This window comes from Macaca nemestrina, chromosome 1, assembly GCF_043159975.1.
Source record: "Macaca nemestrina isolate mMacNem1 chromosome 1, mMacNem.hap1, whole genome shotgun sequence".
NCBI lineage: Eukaryota > Metazoa > Chordata > Mammalia > Primates > Cercopithecidae > Macaca > Macaca nemestrina.
In genome coordinates this window covers 105,829,232-105,842,979 of record NC_092125.1, presented here as the reverse complement: position 1 = coordinate 105,842,979, position 13,748 = coordinate 105,829,232, and the positions used below count along the sequence as shown (strand labels likewise).

The window sequence follows — 13,748 nt, the reverse complement described above, 5'->3', positions numbered from 1 at the left end:
GAAAACAAGGGAGAAGTGGTGGGGAAGACTTGGTAGATGAGGGCCTTAAGTAGCCACCTCCTTTCCCTCTCTGCCCCCATGACTTCCTGCTCCAAGTTACAGAAGGGAAGGAAACCATTTTACTCTTTTTATTCTGCTCATTAATGATCTGAAAGAAGAGGACGGGGAAAAGGGGATTCCACCACAAGGCTCCAAAGAACCAAGAGTGCAAATCAGTCCATTTCACTTTCACTGTCTGAGATTGGGTCTCTAAGACCCAGGATAAAAGGGTGGAATGTAGCTATATGGACTCAATTTGCTTCCGGACCTTTTCCAGAGCCTTTCTGTCCAGTTGTCGCTGACGAATGATGACAAGACAAGCGAAGATCAGGGCCACAAACACAACAGCCCCTTCGAACTTCCAGAATAAGTGTTGTTCCATCAAAGCTGAGCGGCAGCTGAGGGCAGGAAGGAATAGTTATTCCCAGGGAAGGCCAGACAGCTTCTCCCTCTAATCTCCCTTCTACTTCAGCCTAGCCAGGATATATTCAAGAGGAAATCAGAGCCAGGCTTCTGTTGTGTGTATAGTACATAAATCCCTCTCAAATAGATCATTTAATTTATTCTCTGGATAAGCAGAGCTAGTATTAACCAATTTTACTGATGAGAAAATATGGCCAATAACATAATGCTGAGGAATAGAGCTGGAACTTGGGTTCAAGTAATTTGGCTCCAAATCCCGTCTTCCTTGTTTCTTATTTATTTTTGAGATGGTGTCTCGTTCTGTCACCCAGACTGGAGTGCAGTGGTGTGACCTTGGCTCACTGAGGTCACACCACTCCCCTGCCCAGGTTTAAGCAGTTCTCTGCCTCAGCCTCCCAAGTAGCTGGGATTACAGGTGCCTGCCATCATGCCCGGCTAATTTTTGAATTTTTAGTAGAGACGGGGTTTCACCATCTTGGCCAGCCGGTATTGAACTCCTGACCTCGTGATCCACCCGCCTCAGTCTCCCAAAGTGCTGGGATTACAGGTGTGAGCTACCCCTTCCGGCCTTTTTTTGTTTGTTTGTTTTGAGACACAGTCTCGCTCCATCGCCCAGGCTGGAGTGCAGTGGCATGATCTTGGCTCACTTTAACCTCTGCCTCTTAGGTTCAAGCGATTCTCCCTGCCTCAGCCTCCCGAGTAGCTGGGATTATGGGCACCCACCACCACACCGGCTAATTTTTGTATTTTTAGTAGAGATGGGGTTTCACCACGTTGGCCAGGCTGATCTTGAACTCCTGACCTTAGGTGATCCGTTAGCCTCAGCCTCCCAAAGTGCTGGGATTATAGGTGTGAGCCCGGCCACCTCTTCTTTCAAATATTCCATGCTACTGTCAGACCAGGGGAAAAGGTGGGACCATCCATCTAAAGTCATAGGAGCAAAGGAGGTAATCCAGAGAAGAGAAACAGCACTCACCTTTTGAACTCAATTCTCTTAGATGAGCTGCATGTGATTTTCTCTACATACCCTGTGGGACCACACTCAGGGGTAGTTTTCTGCCAGGAGAAAAGAAGCAAAGTACATGTTAGGAAGGGGCAACAGGAAAAACAAAAAGGCTGCCATTCAGAAGGTGCAGGTGCCCAACTATTATGGTTTGGAGTGATAGGCAACAGAGAGCTAATGAAAGAGTTCTGATGCGTATGGTGGAGGTGGTGGCTGCATGTTAGAACACTTCAGAGGCAACAATCTAGGAGAGGCAAGCATACATTCCATTCCAGAGCCTACTATACTAAAAGTGAATAAAACATAGTTATCATCTGAGGCCAGGCGCGGTGGCTCACGCCTGTAATCCCAGCACTTTGGAATGCTGAGGCAGGCAGATCATGAAGTGAGGAGTTAAGAGACCAGCCTGGCCAACATAGTGAAACCCGAGTCTACTAAAAATACAAAAATTAGCCAAGCAAGGTGGAACGCGCCTTCAGTCCCAGTTAGCTACTCGGGAGGCTGAGGCAGGAGAATTGCTTGAACCCGGGAGGTGGAGGTCGTGGTGAGCCGAGACCACGCCACTGCACTCCAGCCTGGGCAACAGAGTGAGACTCCATCTCAAAAACAAACAAACAAACAAACAAACAAAAAAACCATAGTTATCAGTTGAATACTGCCATTAGCTTGGAAAGAAAGGGGCACATTTTCAGGGGAAAGGCAAGTACAGATTTGGACATACACTGAGATCGCAAGAAGAAAGAAAAAAAGATGATGCAAAGGCAGCTTAATAAGACTTGGATGTTAAGATGTTGCTTAAGTGTTTGCTTGGATGTCCAAAAAAAAAAAAGGCGGGGGGTGTAGAGAAACAGATACTCACAGCCTGGAAATTAGAGCATGGAGAGCACTCTGTTGTTACCACAAACTCTTCCACCAGCCAGCATGGCAAATTTGAGGTGCTCGCTGAAAGGAAAGATAAATGCCAATCCCAGACCATTCAGAAAACATTTCTGCCAAAGGCTCTGCCCATCCAAATTCCCGGCACAGCGCTTGCCCTCATTCTATGTGGTGCCGCCCTTTTCCACCTGTGCTCTTGGTATATGGGGAAGATACTAAAACCAAAAACAAACGACGGAAGTGTCGGGTTCCCAGACAATCACCCACCTGACAGCTTCTCCTCCTGCACGGGAGCCTCTGCTTGACTGTAGCGGAGTGGGCGGAAGGGACGAAAGTCAAAATCCAGAAAATAGGGCACCCCCTCCTGCGCTGTCCATGGATAAGGTCTCCCCCAACCCAGGGGCCGGGAGCGATCCTGTCCTCCAGTGACCTCCTTTTCCCTCCCCTTACCCCTTCCTTACCAGAGCTTTAAGGTGAAAGCACAGAGCAACCAGCAGAGGTGGCGGCCCTGGGGGAGGCCATGCCTCCCGGAGCCCGCAGGCATGGAGCGCTAAGTGTCGCACCTGTCGGAACAGAGGGACCTACTCCGCAGGCCTCGTGCCTCCGTCAGAGCGCAGAGGCGGCACTTACTCTGCAGCCCTCCCAGAGGTTCCAGGTCAGGGCAGGGAAGGCCGAAGTTTCCTGTCGGAGCAGAGGATCTTTCGGGACGTCCCCGTTGCCACAGCGAGAAAAATCGATTACGCGTTTGCGGGCTAGGAAGGCGAGCGCCTTCTGCGGGGTCCACAGGGCGCTGGAGGAAGGGCCGGCGGGGGCGCACGGCCCTAGCGCCCGCTCACCTCCGCTCCCGCCCCCGACGCAGCCATCTAGCCCCGTGGATGATCCTCGGGCGCTGGCCCGAGCTGGGGGCCCGGTGTTCCCGGGCGCGTTCCGTCGTAGCCCGCTGGGGCTTGTAGTCTTCCGCGGTCGGTGGCGCCTCGCCTGCTGGGAATTAGCTCGGCGCCCCGTTGCATTGTGGTCCCGGTAGTCTTTGCGAGAATAGCAAATGGCGGTTGCAGAGGCTCGTCTGGATTCTTGGCTCGCTGCTCCCTGGCTGGCGCCTGTTTGTTCATTCTGGGCTGGTGAGCAGGGACAATACGTCGCCGTCTCAGGACTTTGCTCTCTCCTTAAAACCCTAGGATTCACCGTCAAGCTTCAGTTTGTCATCCTTCTGCAGCTGCCCCTTCATCGCCACTGATGGTCCAGTGGAGAAGCTGTGTTGGAGGTCAAGGGATGGAGGCGAAACTGCGCGTTCTCGTCCCTGCAGAAGCGGGAATATCCGAGGCACATGGCGAACGTGAAACTTTCTCCTTGTCTCTTGGCTCCCACTCCGCTACACAGATGAACGGTGTCACCTTCCCTCCTGTTACTTGCTAAGCCTACTCCGCAGAGCTGGTCCTTTGCATAACCTCTTCAAATGTTCTCAACTCTCCCTTGCTCCTACATAGTGGAGTAATCATAAGTGCAATGAGAAAAGCATGAGATTTGAAGTTCCAATAAGTGTTGAGTCTAGGTTCTGGTGGTTATTAACTCCATGATCTTAGGACAGTATCTGACTCGCAGTGTTCTGTGTGAAACGGAAATGCTAATATGCATTTACCAGGACTTTTTCTTGCGAGAGGCAAATGAAATGTGTCTCCATTTCATGAGTAAGTTCAGAGAATATAAGTGACTTGTCCAAGGTCAGCAAGCTAGTGAGTGGGAAAGCTGAGGCTTGAGCCTAGACTGTCAACACCCAGGCCAGAGATTCATTGCCTGCTTTTCATCCTATGTAGTGAAACCTTGATATACACTCAGACCTGCAGTGACTTGACCAGCACTCTGGGTTCATGCTTTACTGTCTGATAATGAATTTTCATTTACTTTTATTTTTTTTCTTAGGGTCTCGGTCTGTCACCCAGGCCAGAATGCAGTGGTGTGATCATGGTTCACTGCAACCTCCCCGTCCTGGGTTCGAGGGATCCTCCCACCTCAACCTCCCGAGTAGCTGGGACCATAGGCACGTGCCACCATGCCTGGCTAAAATTTTTTGTATTTTTGGTAGAGAGGAGGTTTTGCCATGTTGCCCAGGCTGATCTGGAACTCCTGAGCTCAAGGGATCCACCTGCCTCCATCTCAGCTTCCCAAAGTGCTGGGATTACAGGCGTAAGCCACCGCCCTGGGCCTTGGTAATGTATTAATCTAACCTAATTCTGCCCTAATTTGCCCCCTAGTTTCACATATGTGTTACCTGCAGCCTCCCAAGACATTGGGACCATGTGATTTTAGTTTTCTTAGATGCTCGATAGACAAGGAGGTACTTAAATAAACCTCATATAAACATGGGCGCTAATAAAATAATGTGGACCCCACCTCTGAAGATCAAAGGGCTTATTTCCATATTTTTTTTCTTGTTAATTCTGCTCCCCATTCTCCTCCCCCAAGGCATCTTTCTGGGCTAAAGACCACTGCTTCTACCCTCCCCAACAGCTTTAAAGGATAGAACACTTTATTTTGGGATTGACAGTGTATCTGGCTGGGCGCGGTGGCTCACGCCTGTAATCCCAGCACTTTGGGAGGCCGAGGTGGGTGGATCACCTGAGGTCGGGAGTTTGAGACCAGCCTGACCAACATGGAGAAACCCTACCTCTACTAAAAATACAAAATTAGCTGGGCATGGTGCCGTATGCCCGTAATCCCAGCTACTTGTGAGGGTAAGGCAGGAGAATCACTTGAACCTGGGAGGTAGAGATTGTGGTGAGCCGAGATCACACCATTGTACTCCAGCCTGGGCAACAAGAATGAGACTTCATCTCAAAAAGAAAAAAAAAGAACTTAAACATAAGCCACAAATAAGGCTTATCATTACTCCATCAATGCTTGGATACTTACTGCATTTATCAAGTTATTACATTTTGCTGTGTAAAAAATATTATGTATGGTGAAAGGGGGATATATATATTATATATTAAAATATACATTATAATTATATATTATATAATTTTATAATATATATTTATGTATTTTATATATTTATATTTTATAAATTATATATTATACTTATATTTGTTATATGTAATTATAAATTGTAATATATAATATATATATACTTAAGGATGCTGTTCATCAAGCCTGAATTTTCTTTTTTTTTTTTAAGATGGAGTCTGTCTCCAGGCTGGAGTGTAATGGCGCTATCTCTGCTCACCACAACCTCCGCCTCCCAGGTTCAAGTGATTCTCCTGCCTCAGCCTCCCGAGTAGCTGGGATTACAGGCACCCGCCACCATACCCAGCTAAATTTTTTGTATTTTTAGTAGAGATGGGGTTTCGTCATGTTGGGCAGGCTGGTCTCGAACTCCCAACCTGAAGTGATTCACCCACCTTGGCCTCCCAAAGGGCTGGGACTACAGGCGTGAGACACTGTGCCCAGCCCAAGCCTGAATTCTCATTTGCATTTCCAGTAGTTTTGCCATCTTTGTTATTCAGTAAGGAGCTGTTTTTGTTTTTGTTTTTGTCTTTTTGAGACAGAGTCTGGCTGTGTTGCCCAGGCTGGAGTGCAGTGGCGTGATCTCGGCTCACTGCAACCTCCGCTTCCCAGGTTTAAGCGGGTCTCCTGCCTCAGCATCCCAAGTAGCTAGGACTACAGGCACCCTCTAATTTTTTTTTATTTTTAGTAGAGACAGGGTTTCACTATGTTAGCCAGGCTGTTTTTGAACTCCTGTCGTGATCCACCATGCCCAGCCAAAGAGCTGTTTTTGTTAAAATTTGCTTGTCCCAGGCTGGGCGCAGTGGCTCACGCCTGTAATCCCAGCAGTTTGGGAGACTGAGGCAGGACAATCACTTGAGCCCATGAGTTCAAGACCAGCCTGGCCAACATGGCAAAACCCTGTCTCTACTAAAAACACAAAAATTAGCCAGGTGTGGTGGTACATGACTGTAGTCCCAGCTACTCGGGAGGCTGAGTCAGAAGAATCACTTGAACCCAGGAGGCAGAGGCTGCAGTGAGCTGGGATCATGCCACTGCACTCCAGCCTGGGCGACAGAGCCAGACTCGGTTTAAAAAAAAAAAAAATGTCCTTGTACCACCCAAGGGCTATATTAACTGACTATTGTGGCCAGACGTGGTGGCTCATGCCCGTAATCCCAGCTACTTGAGAGGCTAAGGCAGGAGGCAGAGGTTGCAGTGAGCCGAGATCACACTGTTGCACTCCAGCCTGGGAGACAGAGCAAGACTCTGTCTCTAAAAATAAATGAATAAATAAATTAAATAACTGGCCATAGTGCCTGGCACTTAGTAGACGCTCAATATATATTTAAATTACTCAATAGACATCTATGAATAAATGAACTTCTCATTTTCCTCACTAATAAAAGCAGATATTAATGCCTATCAAATACCTAAATGGATTGCTGGCAGAATCAAAGAAGCTTGCACAAATCACTGGATAAAACACTAGGTGCAGTTATTTCCCTGAGGCTAGGACTGTTAAGAGTCCTTCTCCCTTGGAATTTCCTGTGCTCAGGACAAGGCTCTGCCCACAAGGGCATCCAGACCCCATAGCGGAAAGAGGATATCCAGACCTTCAGATCACTCTAGCTCCTGCTCTTTGCTATTTTCCTTACCAACTGAACAGCGGGGAAGAGACAGCGGGAGGATTAGTCCAGGTTCCACAGAAACCCAGCCTGATTCAGGCAGATCAATCACTTTGAAGACACAGTAATTGGATTTGAGTGGAGAACAATTCTGACAATAATCCAAGTTACCCAAAACAGGAACATTTGTGCAAATGGTGGCCTTTATTAAAGACCATGAAAAGTGACAGAACAGGAGCAAATCTGCTAGTGTAGTGCCGAGCTAGCCCTTTGCAGGACCCTAAAACCTGATCTAGTAACAGAATAAATCAGTGTATTTACATTTATGTTTGCCCTGAAAACCCAGGTAAGGTCTGAAGCCTGAGGCCATCTCCCCTTCCTTTCCTCCTCCCTCTTCTTACCTCCTTACCTTCTTTCACTTCCTCAATCGGTTCCTCTCCCTTCTCCCTCCTCTCTCTTCCTTCTTTTCCTTTCTGCTTTTCCCTTTTCTCTTCTCCTTTTATTCCTCATTCTCTTTACCATCTACCTATGTGTCCCTCCAAGCCCCTCTGCTATTTCTCCCCTGCTCAGTCCCTTTGCCCCGTCTCCCTCAGGTTCAGCTTCCAGGGTGGGGAGGCGAGAAAGGGTCCTCAGCCCAGGGAGCACTTGTTGGTGTTCTTCTTGTCGCAAGTTTTCAGGTCAGTACTGGGAGGCTTGTTGCCGTTTCCCTAGAGGGAGAAGGGCACAGGGGTCATGGTGTGAATGGCTGGTTAGGGTGTGAGGGTATAAACTGTTTGAAGTGAATCCACCCTCATGAGAAATCTTAGCATTGCTCCCCTCAGTTCTTATCAACACCAACACACACACACCAGAGTTGTACCTAGTCCAGCAAAACCAACTTACTGATCTCCGGCCTCCTGACTTGAGCAAGATGTCCCGGGCCAGGGAGCTAAAAGCCTAAAGTGGGGAATAGAATCAGTTTGGAGGGAGGAGAATCTACCTTTTAATACTTCCTCTCTTGGTCAGGGATGGGGGTGTGGATCTCACCTCATCCACATTCATACTGGATTTAGCACTAGTTTCGAAAAATCGGATCCCGTGCTCTCGAGCCAACTATAAGGGGTGAAGTGAGAAGGAGAGAATTGAATTAAGGACAGCAGCCAAGTCCTCTGCAATGCAACCTATCTTGGCCCTCCCAGCCCAGTTCTAGAAATTGCTCAGCCTGGCCCTCACCTTATCGGCCTGCTCCTTCTGCACCTTCCTCTTGGCCTCCATGTCACATTTGTTCCCTAGCAAGAGGCGTTCCACCCCAGCCGAGGCATTCTGGGGGGGCAAAAGACAAGTAAAAGTTAGGTCCCGCCAGCTGGGTGCGGTGGCTCACACCTGTAATCCCAGCACTTTGGGAGGCCAAGGCGGGTGGATCACCTGATGCAGGAGTTCAAGACCAACCTGATCAACATGGTAAAACCCCATCTCTACTAAAAATACAAAAGTAGCTGAGCATGGTGGTGCATGCCTGTAATCCTAGCTACTTAGGAGGCTAAGGCAGGAGAATCATTTGAACCCGGGAGTCAGGTTGCAGTGAGCCAAGATGGTACCATTGCACTCCAGCCCAGGCAACAAGAGCAAAACTTCGTCTCAAAAAAAAAAAAAAAGTTAGGTCCTGCCTATCCTTATGGCTCCCTTCATTCTCCAGGTTCTATCCAGTTCCCCCATCTCTTCTGGAGGGTCCTCACCTCCTTGATGCTTTTCATCCAGTTCTGAATATTCTCGAAAGATTTCTCATCCGTGATGTCGTATACTAGGATAATGCCCTGGGAGATGACAAAATTCAACTTGGACCATATTCCCTTTGAGGCTTCCCACTGCCCTGTAAGTGACCCGGCAAGTTCCATCCAATCCATGGGTCTAAACACTAGGCCACGTTGGGCCCGCTGCAACCCACACTACACCCCTCCCATTTTTACCTGCCTCAACCCCTGACCCTTTGTATTCATAATATATTCTGTGGCCTCATCCTTCATCCTTTGTCCAGACCCACACTTCATACCATGGCTCCACGGTAGTAGGCAGTAGTTATTGTCTTGAATCGCTCTTGGCCAGCCGTGTCCCTAAAGAAGGAGAAGGTTTCATGGAATAGAAGAGAGGAAAGAATTCTCTAATGGAAGAATTCTTCCTCTCTCGCAAGAATTTAGCTTTTGCAACATGGTGGGGCAACAGAATAAGGAAACAGTAAAGGGGAGTGGGATTAAAGACGGTTGACCTGATTTCCAGAGATGGTAGTGGCCCAAGAAACAAGCTGTCTTTGCTTATTCATTGAATGCTTGCTATGTGTCCAGCACTGCATATGTATCATTTTATCTAATCCTTAATCTCTCCTTGTAAGACATGTATTATTGTCCCTATTTTACAAATAAGGAAACATGCCGGGGGCCGTGGCTCGCGCCTGTAATCCCAACACTTTGGGAAGCCGAGGCGGGTGGATCATCTGAGGTCAGGAGTTCGAGACCAGCCTGGCCAACATGGCGAAACCTTGTCTCTACTAAAAATACAAAAATTAGCCGGGCATGGTGGCGGGCACCTGTAATCCCAGCTACTTGGGAGGCTGAGGTGGGAGAATCACTTGAACCCAGGAGGCGGAGGTTGCGGTGAGCTGAGATTGTGCCATTGCACTCCAGCCTGGGCGATAAGAGCAAGACTCTGTCTCAAAAAAAAAAGAGGAAACAGATTTGGATAGGCTGAATAATTCATGAAGGTCAGGCAGCAGATAAGTAAAAGAACCGGATTTGTGCACCACTCTGCTCTTATATGTCATAGCATTATGCCTCCACTAAGCTTCATACCACTAAAACCCCTTCAGGGTCTACATTTGGCTCTCTGGGCTCACCATATTTTGGAGAAAACACTAGACTTAGAGTCAAGTCTTAATTCTGCCTGTGCCATTTAACGGTTCACAGCCTGTTTCCAAGTTATGACTGAACAGTTGTTTGTTGTCAAATTAAGAGGATGCTCTGTAGCCAGAGGAGGCAAGAGTTACAAAAAAGCTGGAACTAGTTGGGAGAGCAGGAAGAGAGACGAAGGACAGCTGAGTGCATCCAGAGAAATAGATTAGAAGTGCTAGAAAGAGCAATGAGGAAAGGAAGAGAAATGAAACAAAATAGAAGAAAAAGCGTGTAGGAGGTAAATGAAGTCTGGTGAGGCGTCCCAGAGGATTCACTTACCAGACTTGTAGTTTGATCTTCTTCCCCTCTATATCCACAGTGCGAATCTTGAAATCAATTCCTAGGGGTGGAAAGTATGCACTGAAGTTGAGACATGCATGCACACATGTAAAACTGTGTGATAGGAGGGACAGGAAGGGAGCAGTGTCAGCACCAGAAATTCTGCAGGAGAGGCACTTGGGGAGCAATCTTGTTGGAAATGCCAAGCTAGGAGAATTTTCCCAAAGCTGTATTTGTATAGCAAGAATACTATTTTTACTTACGTTTTATGGATTTTGGGAGGGAAAAGGTGATGAAAATTCTGCATGGAGGCTTAAGATCCTTAGGCCACCTCTTGGGTCCATTCAGCTATACCAGCTGACAACTCTCTGAATTCAGTCTCTGTCTCCCCACCAGATATTACTTTCACATTCCTCTTCTCTGTTTTCTTAGAGCCCTCTACTCTTGGTATTCCACCCACCCTCCTAGTAGAGAGTAAGGAAAAAAGTAGCTGAAGCCAGTCTATGTGAATTAACTAGTAGGCCAAACTTGGCACTAGGAAAGTCTGAGGCTAAACAGGATTACTTTTGAGACAATTAGGAAAGGGGGGCATTTTTCCTCTTCCTTTGTAACCAGAATTGTCATAAGACTCTTCCTGTCTATTTCCCAAGCCAGAGGAGATGAAGAAAGAAGGGAGGAGGGGAGACAATGTTCTTCTTAGTAGAAACTTGGGCACCTCCCCCAAGCCTGCTGGGGGCCCCTGGGAGGAGGATGAGTCACAAGGCTGACTCAGAGACCCCAAAAGTCCCCTCATTTCCACGTTCCTCACCAAGCTGGCTGCATATTCATGATCACAGTCCTTGGGCCGCCCTCCAGCACACCCAGCCACCTTGTTCCACCCTTCCCAAACCCCTGTTCAGCTGAGGTGCAGGGAGACTGGGGCAGGGAACCTGGGAAGTAGATGGTGAGCTGGGGACGCAGTGGGAGAGTTTGAAGGTCGGCTAGAGGGAAAGAGGCTAACAGATCGGTTCGGGAGAAAAAGATGTGGCAGACAGGGATACAGGAAACGTGGAGAATGGATCGAGAGAGTTCTAAGTGGTGGGGGTAGGGGAAGAGGGGCACAGAGACAAAGAGAGAAGAGTTCTTGTGGGTTTTGGGAAACTAAGGTGATGGCACCAAGAAAATGAGGAGCTGGCAGCAGTTGAAGAGTTACCTGAAGGCCTCAGAGAGGTGAGAGGTTTGGTTACCATACAGAGACATGCATGGGGGAGGGGTCAGAGCCAGGGGTTGAGGGACTAGAATTCAGGAGCCTTACTCTAAGGGGACTGAAAATTGGGGTCACTAGTAATCCGGGAGCCTGAGAAGGAGGTCACAAGACAGTAGGGGTCTGGGACATGGCCAGCGGGCTCACCAATGGTGGAGATGTAAGTGTTGTTGAAGTTGTCCTCTGCAAAGCGAATGATCAGACAAGTCTTGCCCACCCCCGAGTCCCCGATCAGCAGCAACTTGAAGAGGTGGTCGTAGGCTTTGGCCATGGCGGACACCGGGGGAGCCGGGGGAGGGGTGGGGAGCTCCCGGCACTGGTAGGCGGGACTGGACGGTTGGCAAACAGAGCAGCACGGAGCCCAGGCCAGGAAGAAGTTTTCCTCCCTCTCCGCCCAGGCTCCGGGAAAAGGAGGGGCGGCACCCCTCCGGGCTCCACCCCCTGCCCGCCCACCCTTTTGGACAGGCCAAGGCGGCCAGCCCGGCCTCTGCTCTCTCGGTTTTCCCTTCCCAGCTTAGGCCGGCCTACCTGTCTCGCTATTTTCCACAGCCTTTTGGTAACTGTAGCTCCCCTCTTACGACCTTACTCTTCTATTCTGAGGCGAGAGTCTGGGGTGAAGGGAAGTAGAGGTTTAACCACGACGACCAGGGGAAGAGAAATTTTAGAGGGATTAGGGGAAGAGAGAAAGAGTTTTGGGAATAACGGTGAAGGTAGGGAGGGCACTAGAAATTGAAAAAAAAAAAATGGGGCTGATTTTTGGAGGTGCTATTCAACGAAGCTAGAAGATGAGTTATCATCGGTTTCTGGGGCTGCGTAAAAGTCAGTCCTAGAATTTTAGCGTTAGTTGTCCAAGCCCTTAGTTCTATGGATCCCAATTCCCTTTGAAAAAAGCGGGATGCGCAGAAGTAGGTTATTTGTTGAGTCAGTCTGCCCTCTGGTGGAACAGGGTGAAAACGTAAATTAGTTTTACAGAATCGGCCCCACCGCCCCAAGACTGACAGTCTACCTAGACACGTCCTGGTGCTTCAGTTGGAACGACCTCTCTAATGGGGGCCGCATGTGTGATTTCTCTGACCAAATAGCTTAAGAAAACAGTGATTTGAACTAAAAATGTCATTCTTCACGTGGATCTTTTAATATGGCCCACTTAAGGTGCAGTACTCCTGAAATCTCACTCAATAGGCCATGAACGTGTAGCCTTGGTAACCAGGAAGCTGAAATATGGGCAGCATGGCTACAAAGAAACAAGTATATCTCTGCCTTTAGAAAAAAATTATTCTTGCTATATGTGTGCTGGGGGTGGAAAAAAATACGAAAAACGAAAGAAAGAAATTGTTTAAGACCCGGTGTGGTGGCTCACACTTGTAATCCCAGCACTTTGGGAGGCCAACGTGAGAGGATCCCTTGGGTCCAGGAGTTCAAGACTAGCCTGGGCAACATACTGAGACTCTGCTTCGACAATAAATAAATAAATAAATAAATAAATAAGCCATACATGGTGGTGTGCGCCTGTAGTCCCAGCCCCAGCTACCTAGGGGGCAGAAGTGGGCAGATCACTTGAGCCCAGGAGTCCAAGGCTGTAGTGAGCCATGATTATGCTACTGCACTCCAGACTCGGTGACAGAGTAAGATCCTGTCTCAAAAAATTTTTTAAATTTGTTTATTTTTAATTAATTAATTTTTTGAGACACAGCCTTGCTCTGTCGCCAGGCTGGAGTGCAGTGGGACGATCTCGGCTCACTGCAACCTCTGCCTCCCTGGTTCAAGCGATTCTCGTGCCTCAGCCTCTGGAATAGCTGGGATTACAGGTGCCTGCCACGAAGTCCAGCTAATTTTTGTATTTTTAGTAGAGACAGGGTTTCACCATGTTGGCCAGATGGTCTCGATCTCTTGACCTTGTGATCCGCCCGCCTCGGCCTCCCAAAGTGCTGGGATTACAGGCATAAGCCACCGCGCCCAGCCCTATTTTTTTTTTGAGACGGAGTCTCGCTCTGTTGCCCAGGCTGGAGTGCAGTGGCGCAATCTCGGTTCACTGCAAGCTCCGCATCCCAGGTTCACGCCATTCGCCTGCCTCAGTCTCCTGAGTAGCTAGGACTACAGGCGTCTGCCACCGCCTGGCTAAATTTTTGTATTTTAGGTAGAGACAGGGTTTCACCATGTTAACCAGGATGGTCTCGATCTCCTGACCTCGTGATCCGTCTGCCTTGGCCTTCCAAAGTGCTGGAATTACAGGCGTGAGCCACCGCGCCCGGCCTATTTTTTTTTTTTAATTATTATTTATTTTGAGGTGGAGTTTTGCTCTTGTTGCCCAGGCTGGAGTGCAATGGTGTGATCTTGGCTAACCGCAACTTTCGGCT

General features: G+C 48.5%; 2 protein-coding genes across 3 annotated transcripts; both read right to left on the bottom strand.

The window, feature by feature from the left end:
• Positions 1-113: 113 nt before the first annotated feature.
• On the bottom strand, positions 114-3,310 carry LOC105497958 (jumping translocation breakpoint). Its single transcript, XM_011769528.3, has 5 exons — positions 2,803-3,310; positions 2,609-2,646; positions 2,325-2,407; positions 1,439-1,518; positions 114-437 (listed from the first exon to the last, which is right to left on the bottom strand). Exons 1-5 carry the CDS (start codon positions 2,883-2,885, stop codon positions 281-283), a joined length of 441 nt encoding a protein of 146 aa, XP_011767830.1. The 5' UTR covers positions 2,886-3,310; the 3' UTR covers positions 114-280.
• Positions 3,311-7,133: 3,823 nt separating this feature from the next.
• On the bottom strand, positions 7,134-11,787 carry LOC105497959 (RAB13, member RAS oncogene family). Of its 2 annotated transcripts, none has more exons than XM_011769529.3 (8): positions 11,539-11,787; positions 10,149-10,209; positions 8,978-9,038; positions 8,664-8,741; positions 8,161-8,250; positions 7,975-8,040; positions 7,831-7,884; positions 7,134-7,655 (listed from the first exon to the last, which is right to left on the bottom strand). In XM_011769529.3, exons 1-8 carry the CDS (start codon positions 11,660-11,662, stop codon positions 7,578-7,580), a joined length of 612 nt encoding a protein of 203 aa, XP_011767831.1. In that variant the 5' UTR covers positions 11,663-11,787; the 3' UTR covers positions 7,134-7,577. The 2 variants fall into 2 exon arrangements, with proteins under 2 accessions (XP_011767831.1, XP_070941234.1); XM_071085133.1 differs by lacking the exon at positions 11,539-11,787 and adding an exon at positions 10,412-10,821.
• Between the last annotated feature and the right edge of the window lie 1,961 nt (positions 11,788-13,748).